The 22,650-nt window shown below is 39.1% G+C and overlaps 1 protein-coding gene across 3 annotated transcripts in view; it reads left to right on the top strand.

Annotated features, from left to right (window-relative positions):
• The window catches only part of CNPY1 (canopy FGF signaling regulator 1), a 234,012-nt gene that overhangs the window by 209,658 nt on the left and 1,704 nt on the right, over positions 1–22,650 (top strand). For all 3 annotated transcript variants that reach the window (XM_075316743.1, XM_075316744.1, XM_075316742.1), the window contains exons 4-5: positions 19,839–20,045; positions 20,624–20,720. In XM_075316743.1, the coding sequence (XP_075172858.1) occupies positions 19,839–20,045; positions 20,624–20,720 (304 nt within the window). The remainder of the gene's footprint in view (positions 1–19,838; positions 20,046–20,623; positions 20,721–22,650) is intronic.

Below are 22,650 nucleotides of genomic sequence, written 5' to 3'. Positions count from 1 at the left end.
ACATATGGCCAGCCATAAAGAGAGCATTTCCAGGAGAGGAAGGGCAGAGGTTTTTGTTTATTTTTTTCTTTTAACACCCTACATCCGAAAACGTTTTTAACCCTAGTGACAACCATTCAAAGACTGCGAATGGCTATCACGGGCATGCCTGCACGTATTATGCAGTGAAACGATCCTGTGCTTTGTGGTCATTATTTCACAGATGACAAATCCAAGTACCCACGATACTCAGCAAAGCACCATGAGTACCCAAGCATCCCGTTGCTCGGTCAAGTGCCGAGCATGCTCTCTCAACATTAGTGACCAGTCTTACTCAACCCATCCCATCTGAGGAGTGGTAACCTGTGCAGGACTTCTACTGTACTTAGGTCAATGTTAGTTGCAGTGAAGAAAATTCTATTTATGTCAGGTTCAAAGTTATCACAATTTACATAATGGTCAATATTTCAGTCCTCTCGGACCTTGATAACAGCTTGTAAGGAGGCTGTGATCGAGTTCTGGGAGGACTAAAGTGTTGGCCATCTTCTAAAGTGTGGTACCCTTAAACATGACATGCTGATCTCTATAAAATTTTCTTCACTGCAGTTAAGGAGTTCTGGGGTCCAGACATCTTCTGGTTATCCATCCTACCACTGAGCACCATTCACCCGGAGAGCCGAGCATGATCTATTTAATGTTCCAGGCTTCTGTCTTAAGAGAAGAAGGAAGATAAATAAAAGTATGTTCTCTTCTGAGTGACAAAATTTGACACCATAATTGAGGGTCCGTTTTTTGATCTTTGCTTTGTGGCCCACTCTATTCTTTGTATGCCACTGTTCACCCCTCATTTATTTCATCTGCACGATTCATAGCATGGTGCATTATGTGTGATGTCCAGCACAGAAGAGCAGATCTGGATGCCTATATACTGGCTTTGGGGGTTTAGAGATAATTTAAGTATGGTAAGCTGGAGACAGGATGATACTACCTGTCAGAGGAGGTGTTTGAAGCTGAATGTGATAGTGTGGTGGGAGTGCTTGGTGTGAGATATTGAATGTGGGTATAGTAGGAACCCCTCAATCTTGGGATATTGAGATTTCTGTGGAAAGTCTTTTACTGTCATTATATCGGTAAAAGTGGCTTTGGGTGACACTACTGTGAGGTGGGAACTGGATGTGGCTTTCAACCCTCTTTTAAAGCTGAATGTGGCGCATAACTGTCTCACAGCTCTGAACATGGCTCTCAAGATCAGAAAGATTGGAGACCATTGTGTTACATTATAAAGGAGACGCAAAAGATAACTTGTACATAAAATATAATCATGCAATAGACACTATAAGTATGTGCAATTCTACCCATAGTTTAGTGAAAACCATGCTCTTAGAAAATATATAAGCCAAAATAGATTATTCTTATCTTAAATTAAACATGGAGGTAATATATTCTGCATCTTCGCTCCTCCATATTGTACATTTCCAAGTTCCAAGAGAATATATATATATTTTTGGATTTAAAACCTGATACTGATATTTTTATAGTCTGCCTTTTTTCTGATTACAGATTATTTCTTCTATTTTCTGTACATAATTATGAGGGCAGCCATTGAACCTGACCTGTTAGATAGATTTATAGCTAATTGTAGACCAGGCCTAAAAAGCTTTATGGAAGAGTTTCCTGTTCATTTTCTGTGAACAGGAGTGTCAGTGTGAAGCTCCATTGCCAAAGCAGAAACTGCAAGATTTCAAAAATACTTGTTAAAATACTTAGCGCTTTAGAAAAATAGGGCATTAAAGTCGCCAATTAGTTGCTGAATCAATAACTGCAGAGTCCAAACCTCCTCTGGCACTAACATCGGCACAAAAACTGTGTGCCACCACCGGGAATTTCATGTCATGGGTTTTCGTAGACAAGTAGCTGCATGAAAGCATTACATCGCCAAGCACCACACCAAAAGGAAACCATGGAAAAGTGAAACCTTATTCCGTGGAGTGATGAATCAATAAACCATGTTCCTATATCTGGCAGTCTGATGAACAAGTCTTGGCTTGGCGAATAGCAGGTGAATCTAGCCTGCCTAACTCCACTGTGCCAACTGTAAAGTTTAGCTTGATGGAGCAGGGGTAATGCTGTGGGGATGTTTTTCAGGAGGCAAACTTTGGGGAAGACCCTTTCTCTTGCAGTATGACTGTTCTCCAATGTACAATGCAAGGTCCATAAAAGCATAGTAGGGTGAGATTGGTGTGGTAGACCTTGACCGGCTGCTCAGTTCCCTGATCTCAACCACAAGAGGTAGTAATGGCAGATACTATAACAGCTTTTAAAAAAGGGCTGGATGATTTCCTCAGTACACAAAACATTGTTGGTTATAAATGACTTAGTGACTAAATGTAGAACTGGTGGAGGAAGGTTGAACTAGATGGACCTAGGTCTTTTTTCAACCTAAGTAACTATGTAACTATGTAACTCCATCCAATACCTTTGGCATAAAGTAGAACATATGCTCACAAAATGCTTTTGTGGATGAATGAGTGAAAATTACCACAAACTCACTCCAAAATCTTCTAAAAGACCTTCTTAGAAGAGTGGAAGTTGTTTTAGCTTCAATGTGGGAACCATCTTTATAGTAATACATGTTATGGATGTAAAATGGGGTGTCCTAAAAGATCCTGTAGGTTTAATGTGTAAGTGTCTCAATACTTTTTACTATGTGTGAGTAGATGACAGATTGAAGAGAGTATGACTGAAGAGTCCAAAAAGTTTGTTGGACCCTGTAACTTTTGTCATGCGGCGGCATAGGCGCTGTAAGCCTAAAATGGTTAACAACACTTAGCTCAAAGTATTTGCCAAGATACTACATCTTATTTTAACCCCTTAACAACCCATGACGTACTAGATACGTCATGGATCGTGTGCCGGTAAGCCCCGCCCCCTGCCGCCGGCAGGCGGCGGCGAGACGCACACATATCAGCTGTTATCAACAGCTGATATGTGTGCCTGCTAGCCGCGGGTGGAATCGCTTCCACCCGCGGCCATTAACCCCTTACATTTCGCTGCCAAAGTCTTGGCAGCGATATGTATATGGGCGCCGCCATGACAGTGACTTACCCCGCCCCCACCGGAAGTCACGTGACATGATCACATGACTTTCGGCGGTTGCCATGGTAGCACAGGGTCATGTGATGACGCCTGTAGCTAACATGAGTCACTTCCTCTCAATGCCGGAATACAGCCGGCATTGAAAGTGAAGCAGCAAATCTGCAGTTCTCAGCTCTGTAGCTGAGATCTGCAGATAGTGCAGAGCGATCGGATTGCTGATCGCAATAGCCCCCTAGGGGGACTAGTAAAATTAAAAAAAAAAGTAAAAAAAAAAGTTTTAAAAAATTTAAAAAAAATAAAAAAACCTAAAAGTTCAAATCACCCCCCTTTCACCCCATTGAAAATTAAAGGGTTAAAAAAATAAAAAATACACACATATTTGGTATCGCCGCGTTCAGAAATGCCCGATCTATCAAAATATAAAATCAATGAATCTGATCAGTAAACGGCGTAGCGGCAAAAAAATTCCAAACGCCAATATTACGTTTTTTGGTCGCTGCAAATTTTGCGCAAAATGCAATAACAGGCGATCAAAACGTAGCATCTGCGCAAAAATGGTACCGTTAAGAACGTCAGGTCGAGACGCAAAAAATAAGCCATCACTGAGCCTCAGATCCTGAAAAATGAGAACGCTACGGGTTTTGGAAAATGGCGCAAAACGTGCGCCACGTTTTTTGGACAAGCTTGTGAATTTTTTTTAACCCCTTAGATACAAGTAAACCTATACATGTTTGGTGTCTACAAACTCGCACCGACCTGAGGCATCATACCCACACATCAGTTTTACCATATAGTGAACACGGTGAATAAAATACCTCAAAAACTATTGTACAATCCCACTTTTTTTGCAATTTTTCCGCACTTGGAATTTTTTTGCCGTTTTCCAGTACACTATATGGTAAAACATATGGTTTCATTTAAAAGTACAACTCGTCCCGCAAAAAACAAGCCCTCATATGGCAAGATTGATGGAAAAATAAAAAAGTTACGCCTCTCGGAAGAAGGGGAGCAAAAAACAAAAACGCAAAAACGGAAAGTGCCCGGGGGCTGAAGGGGTTAAATTAATTGGTGCAGTAACAGAATTGGTTGTAAGGATGGATGCATTCTGTATAAGGATAAGCTGACCTCTGAATGTTTGTGTTCGCAGGGTTCAACTTCGGACCCCGAACCCTATAGAGGTAAATGAAGACCCAAGCTTTTTTTCTGTAAAGTGGTCATAGCAAGGGCTAAGGAGATGCAAAAGGAAGCAAAATGGGGGTAATAGCAGGACAACTGCCCTGCTTACAAATGTGGATAGGAAATAAATAATTAAAGAAACTGCATAGGGTTCCCCCTATTTTTGATAACAGCCAAGGTAAAGCAGACAACTGGGGTCTTGTATTATCAGGCTGAGAAGGCCCATAGTTATTTGGCCTAAAAATAGGAGCCTGCAAGAATTGGCGCATTAATTAGAGTTGCCAATTCTTCAGTTAGTGTAAAGTAAAACACACACACACAAACACACTCACACTCACACTCACACACACACACACACACACACACACACACAGGAAAAAATAGTTTATTTGAATAAAGACTTCCCCACTCTCCCTCATTCACCAAATTATGAATTAAAGGTGATCCTTGAATTTTTGCACTAATCACTATAATAAAAAATATTATTTTCTCCCAATCCCATGTGTGCCAGAAATTTATATTATATTGATTACATTTAATTTTTTATGGTCGAAGCAGAGCTATATCCATTTACCATCAAATCCTATGGAGCCTCATTCTCAGCGTAAGCATGAGAAATTCCATGTCAGCCACTGACCGTGACTTGCCTATGGAGCCTTGTTCTGAGAACAAGGCTCCATAGGATTTGATGGATGTCATGGGACATTACAGCATTCGATTATGTCACAACTTTGAGGATTTTTTTTAATTAAAAAGTATTGTGGGGAAAACTTTATTCAAATAAACTATTTTTTCCTGTGTGTGTATTTTTTCTTTAGTTTCCAGTTACCGGGTTAGTAATGGGGGTGTCTGATAGACGCTTCTCCATTACTAGCCCTTGAGCTTGATGCTAGCTGTCAGTTCACAACGAAAATCAATTCTTAAAATATTAGCCCGATTGCCACCACACCAGGGCAATTGGGAAGAGTCAGCGTGAAGTGCCAGAGTTGTCGCATCTAATGGATAATAAGAAACCCACAGCAGTCTGCTTTACCTTGGCTGGTTATCAAAAATGGGACCCCACATAGTTTTTAAAATTATTTATTAGTTAAACAAGGCTAAAAACACCCTTTAGTGCCCCATGAAAGGTGTACTATAGGATCTAAGTGTACAATATGTAGGAGGGGGGGTGGCTTGCTTTGCTTTTGTCAACTCCAGATGACCGTGTGTGCCGGGCATCCCATCACTGAGTCCTATATAGATCCGATGACGCGATGCAGTTGGCCAACCATAGCCATGCCAGTACTCCACATGGCTGTGATGGCTGCAGAAGTGCCCACAGCTGAGAAGCTTGTTGACTAGCTGCTCTGCAGCCTTTTAACAAACTTTATTCAGCATACGAACAGCATCCAAACTCTGAACTCGACCACAGACTTCCTTGAGAAGTTCGAGTTCGAGCACATGACGCTAGGTGCCTAGTATGGACCCCAAACTTTACAGTTGGGGTTCGCTAATCTCTAATCCTGTATCTTACAATTCTCACAATCATAGTTTCCTATAGTATAAAGCTACAAATCTGCAGGTATGTAGCAGTTCAAAGAAAGAGAAATGTGACATAGTTAGTTGTTTGTCATTATAAGAAGCAATTATGTAGCGATATTGACAGTATAGGGTGATTGCTCTCAATTTCTAAAATCAGGACATTTAATCCCACCTCTTGGAATACCCCAAAACCAGTGAAAACATCACAAACTGACCACTCTATGATGGGGGTTTTATCCAGAACTTTTGAATTTTTTTTTCTTAAGGGGTAAGAACTTACAGGTAAGTAGTTGCCAACTATCTGTCTGGCGCCGATCTCTGCCAGGTCAGAGCGATCTTTCACCGCTCCTGCTGTTGATTCTGCTGCTTCATTTGATCATATGTCAAGAGATCAGCTCTTCCTCTTCCGGTCAACTCTGTCGGCGGGGCATCACTTTCAGTGTCATGCTGATTGACTGCCAACTTCCTGCAGTTAGGCAGAGGGAAGCTGGCTGTAAATGAGTATGACATCAGTAGAAAAAAGGAAAGGAAGAAACTACTCTGTCGATGTGACATCAACAGAAGCTTCTTAATCGCCAGCAGGATCTGTCCGTGACCACTCTGAAACACCAGGTAGAATAGGCAGGGAGTAGTCACTACCTGCTTGATAGGTACTTAGAAAAAAAATGAAGAAAGTTCCGGCTATGCCCTTTAATTTCCAGTTCTCAGTATTACGCCTGCAAAATTGGGACCAAACATGGCTTTGGTATTTGAAAGGCCTAGAATTCCTGGGCTGAAACAAAAGCGCAAGCCATGTACTCAGAAAAGATCAAGGGAGTTTCAGTAAATAATGCCAAATTTTAGTATAACAAAAAATCATACTAGTTTTTTGATGCCTTGTGCATTAATTCCTCTCCACTTACAAGATCTCTATATTTGAACTAGTTAAAAGATTGGTGAAATTGAAATTGCTATAAAAATGATGTCCATGTCTTTAATCGTTTCCTTTTTTTTCATGTAGTCAAGAATACCAGCAATTAAGTCAAGTATTTAATATATACTGAGCCAATGTGTAATGTATCTGAAATAAATGTTCAATGTCTTATCCTCTAAAAACAGATAATAGTTTTGACTTTGGTCAAAAGGATTTCTCCTGCTACAATGATGGTTCCTTCTGCATTGATATTATAATGAGTCTGGTATCTCTTCCAGCCTGTTCTGGGTGGAAAGCCTTGTCTCTGACATAATTACAAAAGGAAATTGTTCATTGAGAGGCGCCATTCAGAATCCTCATACTCTTAAAAGCAAAAAGAACTTATTAGTTTCCTGCATTACCAATATAAACGTATGAGTCACTTAGGTAGCAGATAGGGGACCAGTTTCTTATAGATATATAGACTCCCAAAAGCCCAAGGTGATGCTTTGTATTTATTTTAGAAACCTCTCCAAAGGTGATCCTTTGTGGTTATTTTAGAAACCTACTATGTATGTAACTATAGTTTTGGAATAATATTTATACATTTCTAATGTGGTTTTAGATTAGAGTTGTCCAGTGGCCAATAGTTCAAACTTCTTCTACCTGCCAGAATTCCCTAATTTGTAAACCAAGAGTGATGTCAAACATGGGTTGTGCCACAGCAGTGAGGTTACATTGGGCCTACTAAACTGATGAGGCACCTGGCATTCCAGCCGGTAGGGTAGGTTCACAGGGCTCTGGTCCCTTGACCATAAACTAGTGACATAGCTGTTTGACCAGTGTCTTGTAAGTCTTTTTGCTCAACTCTACTTTAAATGAAAACTTTTGAATCTTAAAGTATACCTCCAGCAAAGCTTTATTGCTAGATCAGCATATCATGGAGACCCAAAACTCTTCATCGGCACAATATTAGGATTTCCTATGCTCTTTGCCACAAGGGTAGAACAACACTTTAAAAATAATCCAAAAAATATGTTTAACAGAAGAGCACCACATAGTGTGTGATGTGGCTTGAGAAGGACTCATTGTTGAGCCGAAACATTGGACACTATGTGGTGGTAATAGGTTTAGATTTTTCCGTATTTTCTAGACTCTGGTACTATTCTCTTGTACATTTTTTCCCACAATTGATTACATACTTGCGCTATGGGAATATGTAATACCTTATAAATAACATTTTTTCTTATTTTTTCCTAATAATTTACTACCTGTAATTTTCTTTTCAGCTGTAGACTCCATTGCAAACAACTTTGGGTGTAGTGAGAGAAGTCACAATCTTTAGGGTGGATCTGTGGGCAGAAGAATGGGAGCTCTCATAGTACCTGAGGGACAGGCAGGGAAAGTTGAGGGAGTTGATTCTGGCAAGTCTAAAAATTAGATTGAAGTGGTTACTTGCAAAAATAACAATTCTGCAATTACCATTTAGTACTTCTGGTCAGTAGAGGAAGAAACAGACTTGATCTATAGCATACACAACTGACAGGGTATTTGTAAAATTATATTCTGTGACTGATTCAAAAAATGTACTGGAAAGTGCAATAATTTGGCTGTAGGTACACTTTAGACGGCGTCTGTCATCAAACTTCTACCCACTAAAGTCATAGAAGCACAGAGTATTACACTTTTAGATATTTGAAAACATACCTGTATTGTAACAGATTAACTTCACTTGGCGACAAAAATGACAAGAAATTGTCCCCAATTTCCTTGTGTTGATTGATGGCAACTTTCTCTTGTCAACCTCTAAAATCCCACATCTGCACGGTTTGTCCAGGGGTGTTTCCCACACAATACTTTTCCAGTGCACTTTGAGCTATATGTACAACTAGCTGTACTACCCGGCTTCGCCCGGGTTAATAACTGCTGTTAACAAAATAGAATGTATTAACAAAAATTTATTCTGCACACAAAAACCACAAAACAAATAGAAATGTATTTATTAAAAGGCAAAAACTAAGTTAATAGAAGCATTTCACAACATATATTTCAACACCCCAGATATTCCACACAGATTTAACTAAATTGGCCAAGTAATGTGCTCCGTCTGTCTCTTTCCCCGTCTGTCTCTTTCCCCGTCTGCCTGTCTGTCTGTCTCTTTCCTTGTCTGTCTCTATCTCTCTGTTTCTTTCCCCATCTGTCTCTTTCCAGGTCTGTCTCTTTCCAGGTCTGTCTCTTTCCAGGTCTGTCTCTTTCCAGGTCTGTCTGTTTCCAGGTCTGTCTCTTACCCCATCTGTCTCTTTCCCCATCTGTCTCTTTCCCCATCTGCCTCTTTCCCCATCTGCCTCTTTCCCCATCTGTCTCTTTCCCCATCTGCCTGTCTCTGTCTGTCTCTTTCCTTGTCTGTCTCTATCTCTCTGTTTCTTTCCCCATCTGTCTCTTTCCAGGTCTGTCTCTTTCCAGGTCTGTCTCTTTCCAGGTCTGTCTCTTTCCAGGTCTGTCTCTTTCCAGGTCTATCTCTTTCCAGGTCTATCTCTTTCCAGGTCTATCTCTTTCCAGGTCTATCTCTTTCCAGGTCTATCTCTTTCCAGGTCTATCTCTTTCCAGGTCTATCTCTTTCCAGGTCTATCTCTTTCCAGGTCTATCTCTTTCCAGGTCTATCTCTTTCCAGGTCTGTCTCTTTCCAGGTCTGTCTCTTTCCAGGTCTGTCTCTTTCCAGGTCTGTCTCTTTCCAGGTCTGTCTATTTCCAGGTCTGTCTATTTCCAGGTCTGTCTCTTACCCTATCTGTCTCTTTCCCCGTCTGCCTGTCTCTGTCTCTCTGTTTCTTTCCCCATCTGTCTCTTTCCAGGTCTGTCTCTTTCCAGGTCTGTCTCTTTCCAGGTCTGTCTCTTTCCAGGTCTGTCTCTTTCCAGGTCTGTCTCTTTCCAGGTCTGTCTCTTTCCAGGTCTGTCTCTTTCCAGGTCTGTCTCTTTCCAGGTCTATCTCTTTCCAGGTCTATCTCTTTCCAGGTCTATCTCTTTCCAGGTCTATCTCTTTCCAGGTCTATCTCTTTCCAGGTCTATCTCTTTCCAGGTCTATCTCTTTCCAGGTCTATCTCTTTCCAGGTCTATCTCTTTCCAGGTCTGTCTATTTCCAGGTCTGTCTATTTCCAGGTCTGTCTATTTCCAGGTCTGTCTATTTCCAGGTCTGTCTCTTTCCCCGTCTGCCTGTCTCTGTCTCTCTGTTTCTTTCCCCATCTGTCTCTTTCCAGGTCTATCTCTTTCCAGGTCTATCTCTTTCCAGGTCTATCTCTTTCCAGGTCTATCTCTTTCCAGGTCTATCTCTTTCCAGGTCTATCTCTTTCCAGGTCTGTCTATTTCCAGGTCTGTCTATTTCCAGGTCTGTCTATTTCCAGGTCTGTCTCTTTCCAGATCTGTCTCTTTCCAGGTCTGTCTCTTTCCAGGTCTGTCTCTTTCCAGGTCTGTCTCTTTCCAGGTCTGTCTCTTTCCAGGTCTGTCTCTTTCCAGGTCTTTCTCTTTCCAGGTCTTTCTATTTCCAGGTCTGTCTATTTCCAGGTCTGTCTATTTCCAGGTCTGTCTCTTACCCTATCTGTCTCTTTCCCCGTCTGCCTGTCTCTGTCTCTCTGTTTCTTTCCCCATCTGTCTCTTTCCAGGTCTGTCTCTTTCCAGGTCTGTCTCTTTCCAGGTCTGTCTCTTTCCAGGTCTGTCTCTTTCCAGGTCTGTCTCTTTCCAGGTCTTTCTCTTTCCAGGTCTTTCTCTTTCCAGGTCTTTCTCTTTCCAGGTCTGTCTCTTTCCAGGTCTGTCTCTTTCCAGGTCTGTCTCTTTCCAGGTCTGTCTCTTTCCAGGTCTGTCTCTTTCCAGGTCTGTCTCTTTCCAGGTCTGTCTCTTTCCAGGTCTGTCTCTTTCCAGGTCTGTCTCTTTCCAGGTCTGTCTCTTTCCAGGTCTGTCTCTTTCCAGGTCTGTCTCTTTCCAGGTCTGTCTCTTTCCAGGTCTGTCTCTTTCCAGGTCTGTCTCTTTCCAGGTCTGTCTCTTTCCAGGTCTGTCTCTTTCCAGGTCTGTCTCTTTCCAGGTCTGTCTCTTTCCAGGTCTGTCTGTTTCCAGGTCTATCTCTTTCCAGGTCTATGTCTTTCCAGGTTTATCTCTTTCCAGGTTTATCTCTTTCCAGGTCTGTCTCTTTCCAGGTCTGTCTCTTTCCAGGTCTGTCTCTTACCCTATCTGTCTCTGTCTGTCTCTTTCCCCGTCTGTCTCTTTCCCCGTCTGCCTGTCTCTGTCTGTCTCTTTCCTTGTCTGTCTCTATCTCTCTGTTTCTTTCCCCATCTGTCTCTTTCCCCGTCTGTCTCCCCGCCTCTTTGTCTGTGTCTTTTCCTGTCTGTCTCTTTCCCTGTCTGCCTGTCTCTGTCTGTCTCTTTCCTTGTCTGTCTCTATTTTTCTGTCTCTTTCCCCATCTTTCTCTATCAAGGTCTGTGTCTTTCCCCATTTATCTTTGTCTGTCTCTCTGGCTGTCTCCTCCTTCCCTGTCTGCCTGTCTCTGTCCGCATGTCTGTCTGTCTCTTTCCCCATCTGTCTCTTTCCCCATCTGTCTCTTTCCCCATCTGTCTCTGTCTGTCTCTTTCACCGCTTGTCTCTGTTTGTCTCTTTCCCTGTCTGTCTCTATCTCTGTCTCTTTCCTGTCTGTCTGTCTGTCTCTCTCTGTCTCTCTGTCTGTCTCTCTCTATCCATCTCCCCACCGACATCTTATTACCTCACATATAAGCTTTTTATACTATGAATGTCTTTTGTTCCTATAGCAACCAATCTCAGCTCCTACTAATAACCTGTAGTTCTAGACTCCATTTACTTTAATGGAGGCATGTTTTTAGGAGCATAACCGTAAAACGCGGGGTTAAATTTACCTGTTAAACCATAGTCTACGATGTTCCCTGGGTCACATGAGGTGTCTGTGCAAAATTTCGTGATTGTAAATGCAACGGTGCGGATACACTTTTTGTTTCACTTTTTCCCCATTATGTAGATAGGGGCAAAATTGATTGGTAAATTGGAACGCACAGGGTTAAAATTTTACCTCACAACATGGCCTATGATGCTCTCGGGGTTCAGACGTGTGAGTGTGCAAAATTTTGTGGCTGTAGCTGCGACGGTGCGGATGCCAATCCCGGATATACACACACACATTCAGCTTTATATATTAGATATGTCACTAAGGTCAAAGCTACTGTGCATGCTCCATCGCTGAAACGAACAGCGATATTGCGAATATCAGAGCCAAAGTCACCATTATCCAACACAAGGGGGGATGCATTGGAGAGGATTTACTGACATACGCCAGAGTATGTGCCTTGCTTTGGATTATTCATATTGCACTTGCAGCGTAATTTACAGAAATAATTAAACAATGTATTTTTGTAGTAATATTGCTAAAACAATAGAAGTTATTAGATTTCGAGGAATAAGTTACAGGTGCTGAAATCACACCTTTGACAGTGTCTCAAAGGAGATGATGAAAGATGGAGAACATTTTAAAATGTTAGTTTTACCAATTTGGGGTTCTTTATTTTATCTGTCAATATAACTTTCTCACTATATACTGTTCCACAATGTCTAGTAATAAATGTATGATGGATGGAGGTCCATCCATAGGAACATCCACCGATCTGTGAAATCAGGGGACCCAAAATCCCCTGTGTGATTGGAGCAGAATAGCTTGGTTGCTGTTCATGGTGCTTAGTCACCTATGGAGGTGATATTATTGGGACACTATGCATAAAGGCAGATATTACATTCATTGCTCATAGCCATGACTCCTATAAGGGCATTGTGTGTGACAAGCTGGAGCCTTTTTAGGCTGGGAGGCTCAGGTAGATATCGATGTTGAAATTTGATGTACAAATCCAATAATGAAATTAAGTTTCTATATTACTATAATGTTGCACAAGCTTAATCAATTCCTTATGTACAGTATATAAATGGTGTGCATTATATTACTTTTAGGCTCGCTTCATATCCGCATTAAGAATTTAATTTTTCTTTTCCATATTTTATCTGTATATTCCTGCACATAGTGACAGGAATGTAGATAATTTTTCTTCTCATTCAAAAGGGTGTTGCATTTTGTTCAGCTCTATGGTCGTTTATTTTTAACCCACGAGAATTTTGTCCAAACATAAGAAGGAAGCAAAAACTAGATACTGATAGAGAAGGTCTGAACTGTGCCAGCATGATTGTGCCATACTTTCTGTCTCATGTGACCATGCTGCCATCGCTTTCCTCCAAGCACTTCCGATTAGTAAAGCGCTAGAAGAAGCAGACAGCAGTGTCGGGTTGTTGGAGCAGCTGGAAGAGTGAGGAGCATCGCGGGAGGAGCGGAGGATGGCAGACCTACTATGGGTAAGCATTTCAGTCAGTGTGGTCATATGAGACAGATAATATCCTGCGATCACACTGGTACTGTTCTCGCCTTCTCTATGGGCCTTTCTCTTCGGTCAGAACTTTGGGTATCTACTATTTTATTCCTATGACGCTGCCTTTTAATGATTGGACATAGTGGTGTGTAAGTGCTGGCCCATAGAGCTGAAAAAAAAAAACCCGCCCTGTTTAATTATAAGACAATTTTAAGCATATTTGGCGCAAGTAATTTTAGTGCGCAGTATCTCCACAACGGAGTGGAGAAAGAAAAATAAAAGTTTTTATCTACACTCCTAGTAGTATGTGCGGGTATATACAGTTTCTAAGATCACACTTTGTGAAAAATTGTCTTTAAATGTAAAACAGTGCTTACAAGTTTTCTATTTAGCTCACTTTCAGTTCCAATGTTTAACCCTTAGCCACTTTATATTCTGGGTTATATATACTAATATACATATATATTATATATATATATATATATATATATATATATATATATATATAGTATATATTATATACAGTGCTGGCCAAACATTTTGGCACCCCTGCAATTCTGTCAGATAATATTCAGTTTCTTCTTGAAAATGATTGCAATCACAAAATCTTTGGTATTATTATCTTCATTTAATTTGTCTTCAATGAAAAAAATAAAAAAAAATTGTCATAAAGCCAAATTGGATATAATTCCACACCAAACATAAAAAAGTGGATGGACAAAAGTATTAGCACTGTTTGAAAAATCATGTGATGCTTCTCTAATTTGTGCAATTAACAGCACCTGCAACTTACCTGTGGCACCTAACAGTTGTTGGCAATAACTAAATCACACTTGCAGCCAGTTGACTTGGATTAAAGTTGACTCAACCTCTGTCCTGTGTCCTTGTGTGTACCACATTGAACATGGAGAAAAGAAAGAAGACTAAAGAACTGTCTGAGGACTTGAGAATCCAAATTGTGAGGAAGCATGAGCAATCTCAAGGCTACAAGTCCATCTCCAAAGACCTGAAAGTTCCTGTGTCTACAGTACGCAGTGTCATCAAGAAGTTTAAAGCCTATGGCACTGTGGCTAACCTCCCTAGATGTGGAAGGAAAAGAAAAATTGACGAGAGATTTCAACGCAAGATTGTGCGGATGGTGGATAAAGAACCTCGACTAACATCCAAACAAGTTCACGCTGCCCTGGAGTCCGAGGGTACAACAGTTTCAACCCGTACTATCCGTCGGCGTCTGAATGAAAAGGGACTGTATATGGTAAGATACCCAGGAAGACCACACTTCTTACCCCGAGACATAAAAAAAGCCAGGCCGGAGATTGACAAAACTTACCTGAGAAAGCCTAAAACGTTTTGGAAGAATGTTCTCTGGTCAGATGAGACAAAAGTAGAGCTTTTTGGGAAAAGCCATCAACATAGAGTTTACAGGAAAAAAAAAAGAGGCATTCAAAGAAAAGAACACGGTCCCTACAGTCAAACATGGCGGAGGCTCCCTGATGTTTTGGGGTTGCTTTGCTGCCTCTCGCACTGGACTGCTTGACCGTGTGCATGGCATTATGAAGTCTGAAGATTACCAACAAATTTTGCAGCATAATGTAGGGCCCAGTGTGAGAAAGCTGGGTCTTCCTCAGAGGTCATGTGTCTTCCAGCAGGACAATGACCCAAAACACACTTCAAAAAGCACTAGAAAATGGTTTGAGAGAAAGCACTGGAGAATACTAAAGTGGCCAGCAATGAGTCCAGACCTGAATCCCATAGAACACCTGTGCAGAGATCTCAAAATGGCAGTTTGGAGAAGGCACCCTTCAAATCTCAGGGACCTGGAGCAGTTTGCCAAAGAAGAATGGTCTAAAATTCCAGCAGAGCATTGTAAGAAACTCATTGATGGTTACCGGAAGCGGTTGTTCGCAGTTATTTTGGCTAAAGGTTGTGCAACCAAGAATTAGGCTAAGGGTGCCAATACCTTTGTCTGGCCCATTTTTAAAGTTTTGTGTGAAATGATCAATGATTTGATTTTTGTTTCATTCTCTTTTGTGTTTTTTCATTGCAAGCAAAATAAATGAAGATAATAATACCAAAGAATTTGTGATTGCAATAATTTTCAAGAAGAAACTGAGTATTATCTGACAGAATTGCAGGGGTGCCAATACTTTTGGCCAGCACTGTATGTATGTGTATGTATATATATATATATATATATATATATATATATATATATATATATATATATATATATATATATATTATGTATATATATATATATATATATAATATGTATATATAATATGTGAGAGAGAGAGAGAATAACTTCTTTCTTTTTAGTGTATGTAAAGTGAGTATATGCAACTAACTAGCATCACAGAAAACAGGTAGCCTTCCTTGCCGACACCAGATCATATTATCAAAGCACTACAGAGTGCAGCAGACCCCCATGATAAAGGTGGGGCAGCACAGGTACAAAATATTGATGAAACAGCCACTTACAAACCTACCATTCATGAAGAGGGTGGTGCCTAGTATTATCAATGCACACAGATGTGTGATGCACAGTGTCTAGATCAGGCAGCCTGTCCAGGGCTATATAAGTACTCCCCACTGACACCCCAGTTTTTCTGCAGCCAACACTAAAGGGCCTGGATGCATTTTGCATAAAAAACTGTGCAACAAGATAGATATCTACAACACATTTCTCAAAAACAGAGCCATCAAAATAGACATCAAAACGGCCAGGGTGAGGCGGAAAGGATGCCTGCACTACTCATAATCATAATTAATAAACAGGAGGACAAGAGTAATTGTGCAAAATTACAAACTTTATTAGGACATATACAACAGGAAGAGGTTAAAATAGAGGTGTACTACCATATTAAATGAGGGACAAAACTACAAGAGTCCGGGTGTAATGGAATACTGACAGCCCACAGTTTTAGACAGAAAATAAAGTGCTAAGATTTGTCAATATATTAACTGTCAAGAGTGGGGGTTTTACATCATCCAGGACAAATGTAAGTGAAAACGGTATTGCAGATAAGGACTGAGGTAAGGTAATCAACACATCAGATCATCATGGTCCCTCCAACTGGATGTGGGGGAGAAGCCATGGTGACGATGGTTGCTGCAATAACAAGGTAAGTATATAAAACAGCAGAAATATTTTAAATATCAAATTGCAAACAACCAACTTTAGAAGAGCAGATGGGATATCGCTTTCTTACCTAAAGAGCAAGTGCTTAATAAATGGTTCCCAAAAAATGCTCCTAGTATAGAAGACACAAACCGCAGTCCGACATTCAGAGTAAAGTCCCTAGGGAGCGCCCAGGATCACAACCAACGCGCATTTCGCGGGGTGTTTGCTTTGTCAAGGTGCAGAGCCTAAGTGATGGGTCTCCACCTTGACAAAGCAAACACCCCACGAAACGCGCGTTGGTTCTGATCCTGGGCGCTCCCTAGGGACTTTACTCTGAATGTCGGACTGCGGTTTGTGTCTTCTACACTAGGAGCATTTTTTGGGAACCATTTATTAAGCACTTGCTCTTTAGGTAAGAAAGCGATATCCCATCTGCCCTTCTAAAGTTGGTTGTTTGTAATTTGATATTTAAAATATTTCTGCTGTTTTATATACTTACCTTGTTATTGCAGCAACCATTGTCACCATGGCTTCTCCCCCATATCCGGTTGGAGGGACCATGATGATCTGATGTGTTGATTACCTTACCTCAGTCCTTATCTGCAATACCTTTTTCACTTACATTTGTCCTGGATGATGTATAACCCCCACTCTTGACAGTTACTATATTGACAAATCTTAGCACTTTATTTTCTGTCTAATACTGTGGGCTGTCAGTATTCCATTACACCCAGTCTCTTGTAGTTTTGTCCCTCATTTAATATGGTAGTACACCTCTATTTTTACCTCTTCCTGTTGTATGTGTCCTAATAAAGTTTGTAATTTTGCACAATTACTCTTGTCCTCCTGTTTATTATTTAAAATAGATATCTGTAGTGTATGGAACTATATGTAGTTCTTTTACTATATATTCTTCCACTCCAGTGTATCATCACATCAATGAGTTTCTTTCCTTGACCAGAGAGAACTGGGAATACATTGACTACTGGGATTACTTTTGCCTGAAATTATTGATGACCTGTTAAATCAGTCCTCCCTTATCTACCCCTGGCCATATTCCCTACTGGAGCATATGAAAACAATAGAGAAAGTCTCCTATAGTGTCAAGACTAGAGACTCACTCCAAGTCTTGCTGACTGAGCTTCTTGGTTAATAGATAGTGGCATGTAATAATACTTTTCCTTGCAACTCAAGGAAATGCATGGCTGAATTTGATTTCCGCTGTCAACCTGTTAATCAAACGGTAACAAAAGTTCACCGATAATGAGGTCAGTGATTGGCTGCGCTAGTCACTTTCCTGTCCGGATCAAAGATGAGGCCAGTTATTGGCTGAGGTAGTCACATGCCTGTCCGGACGAAACAGGAAATTCAGAGTCCGCCGAGGGAAAAGGGTAGCATTAGGACAGCAGCAGTGAAGGTTCAGAAAGGTGAATATTATTGATTATAATATTACACTGTATTTTAGATATCAACATGGTAATATGGTGAGCACAGCTTCCTCTTTATTCTGTACCGGGCACAGTACATGTGGCAGTGGCGGTACCTAATACTTTAAATAAATATGTCTACACTACAATGACAGGCAGAATTGGAAATATACGAAGCTTTGCCTGGTAGCCAATGTAGGGGGCACCACACTGGCTGGAGCTGCACAGGCCTTTCTGTTTGGCATGGATGTTAGGAGTCGATTCCCACCTATCTGATATTGATGACCTATTCTAGAGTAGGGTATTAATATCAAAAGTCCTGGAAAACTCATTAATTATTATGCCACCTATTATTTTACATTCCTTTTAGATATTAACAGCTTGATTTATTTAAAAAAAAATAGAACTCCTGTATATTCAGTTTTCTGGCATAAAGAGATAATTGAATGTTTGCCTAATGTATGCGTCTGTCTCCCCTCCCAAAAATATTTACTCTGTCTCACAATGCTGAGGTGCCATGGGGTACTTCTTGCCCGCTTCTTTATTGAGTGATACCATATTGTCATACCTCATTCCCTGAATAAAGAAATATTCTCTTGATCCACAGCTTGGGGCATAAGGCTGGAAATTCTCTTTTTTGCCCAGAGATTGACTTTAATTATTTATATCTATGCTGCATCAATAATCTAAGAATCATTATTTCCATATTTGACAGAGCATGTATTAATCCATCAGGAAACTTTGCCCATCCGGAGTGCCAAGCTATTATAACAACTATTTATTAGCATATAACTAAACAAAGTAGGTATTCTGCAAGGTTTTTGGAAAACTATATATATATATATATATATATATATATATATGTATATGTATATATAATATATATTTATATATAATTTTAATATATATATATTTTACTTTTTGTTGGAAATGGTCAACTGTGATGACATACAAAAATAAAATAGATATTTTTATTACTTTTTAACACTTTAATTTGCAATGATTCTCATTTATTTCAGTAAAGTTTGAAAGTTTCTTAACTTTTAGTAGGTTTACTTACAATGATAGATTTCTGCAGTGTTACAATCATGTATTTCAGCTTTGCAAACTGTAACATAAGAAGTGTATATTTGTAAACATTTTCTACATTTTTTTTAAAGCTTTTGAGCTTTTACTATATTTTTTTTTTTATTTTGGGTAATCGGTCTTGGAATATGAAGAAATATGCTGCAAAAAAAATATTGTTTTCCTTTGTGTTCTCCTTTTTTCACTCTGAGAAACAAATGTCACATCCAGAAGGCTGAATTTTAAATGGAGCATGAATGAAACAATAAAAGCTAGCCCCAAATTTTAATTCTCCAGCCTGTATTTATTTGATTTGTGTCCAGATGGTGGTGAAGCAAGGAAACCCTTTGTGTAAATGAAGCACACATGTGAAAGTGCCTCTATAATGTAGTCATTGAGACCGGAAGGGTTCATACTGTGTCTGAAAGGAGACAATAGAGACTGGATATATCAACATTGCTGAAATCTAGTTCATTTGTGATTCAACCCCTTTGACTGTGGTTGTCATGAAAACTTCCTACTTTGATCAGCAGAGGGTGGAGAGAAAGCCTTTGGAAAGGCCCAAAGATGCATCAGTATTGTTTACTGTGCACTTGGCTTCACTTCACACCCCCATTCCGGAAGAAGCAACAGAGATAGGACCATCTTGCACCTTGACCTGTCTAGACTGGGGAGTGGGCTTTTTGTCCCAGTTACCAAGAGTACTGGGTGCTCTTTGACCCTTTGAGTATTTGCTGTGGAGACACTCGCTAAGTATGTAGGTAGTTTGTTAAAGCTTCTTGAACTCTTACTTAATTCTGGAGGAAAGCGAATGAGACAAAGACATGGACCAGCTGTTATGAAATAAAGCTGAAACAGTAGAACCTGGGAGAAGTTACATTTTGTAAGCTATTATTTTCTGCACAAAGCCCCTGGGAAGCAATATAACAGCTGCATTGGAGATGGCGAACAACAACTAATCTGAGCACAGGTTTTTCACAACTCTTACAACATGCAAGTAGTATGGAAACTATGTAACTGTATTTCTAGATACTTTGTGTTTCCCTCTCTTTTTGAAGTTGTCTTTATCACTGTATGCCTTGTGTTGTAATAATCTGTTCTAAGCTGCTTATCTTTATAAATATATGTATTTATATATTTTTTTTATTTTTATTTTACAGGTTCCCCTAGTCAAATCTGAGGTATATCTGACAGAGGTTTTAGAAGGAATATGTGAAAAAATGGATGATTACAGCCTCTATGTAGACCCTGATACCAAGGAACAGTCTTTCAAAAGGTTTGCTCCCAGAGATAATGAGGCGTTCTCTTCAGTCAACTTTAACAATTTCCAGTTCAATCCTGAAGATAGCAATCCTCTAAAGTTTGCGGTAAGACATTTTCTCACACAATACCTGCATCTGTTGTGTTGGCATCACTAAGAATACAAAGGAGTAAAGAACTGAACGTCTCTATGAAGCGTAAATTTATACTTTTTTGTTTTACATATTTATCATTTAAAAATCCTTTTTGTTAAATGCTAACGTACAGTTTAGTTGTAGTTTCTTGATTTTTAATTTTTTTCTTATTTAGGAATGTCTTAATTGTTGATAAGTGATGTTAATTATGTACACAATTAATTACTTTAAAAAAAAAAGTTTATTTTTACACAGTATGTCTTTTATTATTTTGCAACATTTTTTTTTTTTTTAGTTAACCAATATATATATATTTTTTTAATACTTTTTAAAGTCATATTTTTTTTTTTTTCATTGACCGAAGGTTTTAATCAAATGCTTGCTGGAAAATGCACAATATTTTTACCTTTATTACAGTCATAAATTGTATTTGTATTCATAGAAACAAAGTTGAGCAAAATGTCAATTTCAATTTTTGGTAAGCATTGAAAGTTAAATTCTATTACTTTTTTTTTGTTCCTTGTCTTAAACACGTTACTCATTTCTTGTAGTGTGAGCATGTGGTGGAGGAGAATGATGAGGAAATAATTTCACTTCTTGCCAAAGACACTGAAAATTTAGCTGAGAAGCTGTGCAATGAAGTAGCAGGTAGGTTAATGATTTCTTATGCTTTTTTTTTTATTATTTCTAACCTTGTTCCGGTTCTGTAGCTTGGCCATCAGTTTGCTGAATTGTATCCTATTCTTAATTCCTACATGTATCTTTATTAATTTTTTGGACAGTTTTGTAAAATTGTTCTTTTGAGCCCAACATTTTTTTTTACAAAATATTTCTTGAACTATTCTAATTGATTGATAATTCAAACTGTCTTCATTCACATTTTCCACCAGCCATCGTGCTCGGTAGGCCTCTGCTACTGAAATATGCAAATGTCCTTTTTTCTAATTAATCGTACACTCATTCCATTCTATGAACACATATATTTTAAGGCGATCTCAAATTCATAAAATGCGTAAGTTCCCACTTATCATCCTAAAAGAGGTCGTTCGAAACCGCGTTGAGTGTAATATTGCAGATCACAAAACAAAAATTCCACCATATTGCTTATTTTGGAGATTTCTCTGCCAACCATAGCAGCTTTCGCTCCCTTTGCCCAGGATCATTTGTGTATTAAATAAGTGGCCTGGTTTGAAATATTAATGACCAGAAGATGAACAGAACGCAATGCACTACAGACAATTTGGTCTTTTTTTTTGTAATGAATAACAAGCACACTTTACCAGTGTTCAGCAGTCAGGCGGTGTAGTTTGCTTCACCACGTAGAGCCAGTCTGTTTTAGGGGGGAAAAATGCATTATGTATCCAAGATAAAATATTGATTTTAGAACCAATGACATCTTAAAATGAAGGCTTGAGATCTTGGTATGTAAAAGAAAAAACCCTGAGGTTTTAAATAAATATTTAATCCTAACAGTATGTGCTTATAGATCTCCTCTCATGCAGCTCGAGTTGTAAATGAAGTTGATAGGACTTTTGACATTTTTCTATACAGTGCTGCATTTATGGAAGCTTGCAGGTAGACTAGCACACTTTCTTATACTGACGGATAAACAGCTCGAGTCACACAAAGCTTATTTACCATGCATGTTAAGTATACCTCATACTTTATACCGAATATGTATGAACCACTTATAATCTCTTATATGCTCACAATGTTGTCATAACATCCAGCTCTACTCTTTTGAAACATTTAAGTAGCGAAGCATTAAGATGTATTTGTTATTTTCCTGTCTGAAGAACGTAGGCCCAAAAAGCCTGAGCTAGATTAGAGTAATGATATTTAATGTCCGGCTAAACATTGCTCTCCTGTTTTTTGTTAACATCAAGCAATATCTTTTTTTAGTATCTGTAAATCTACGTTGTATGAAGAATTAACTGTGTAATAGGTATTTGTGTACCTCGAGATGATTTTATGCAAATGTCCATACTGAAGCTTCGATGACAATTTTAGCACATGTTATATTTCTAAAGAAAATGGATGGCCACTTATATAGGTGTATTAGTTGATTCACAAAACTGTCGCAAAATTCAACTCCTTATCTTATAGAATTATTTTCAGGAATATTCAACAAACGCTAAAACGCATCCAGAAATTATTTCCACAGTTTTTAACTCTGTTAGAGAAGCAAATCATTAAATGTATTATTTTCATAATTAATTTTCTGATTTGGGTTTTATCTATTATTATATACACATGCGGGGGAAGTTTTACAGAATCGTACATTTTTTATTTCACTTACATAAGTGTTTTGCTTTTTTCTAGTAAATCACAGCGTTAAATTTAGTTAGTATGGGGTAAACCATGATCAGAAAGATGATCCTTTTTTAATTTATAACTAGTATTTAACAGCTCTACACTGAATTCTACGTCTTCAGGATTATTCACCAGTCATTGCTTTGCAAGGCATTATGGGACTTGTAGTTCCAATAATCATCATCCATAACTTCTTTTTCATTCATAATGAAGATTTCGACAACTTGTTTGAAATTAAAATATATCCAAAAGTCTAAGTTTTTAA

The sequence above is a fragment of the Anomaloglossus baeobatrachus genome, chromosome 6 (assembly GCF_048569485.1).
Source record: "Anomaloglossus baeobatrachus isolate aAnoBae1 chromosome 6, aAnoBae1.hap1, whole genome shotgun sequence".
In the NCBI taxonomy this organism is placed as follows: Eukaryota; Metazoa; Chordata; class Amphibia; order Anura; family Aromobatidae; genus Anomaloglossus; species Anomaloglossus baeobatrachus.
This window is presented reverse-complemented; position numbering and strand designations above follow the sequence as displayed.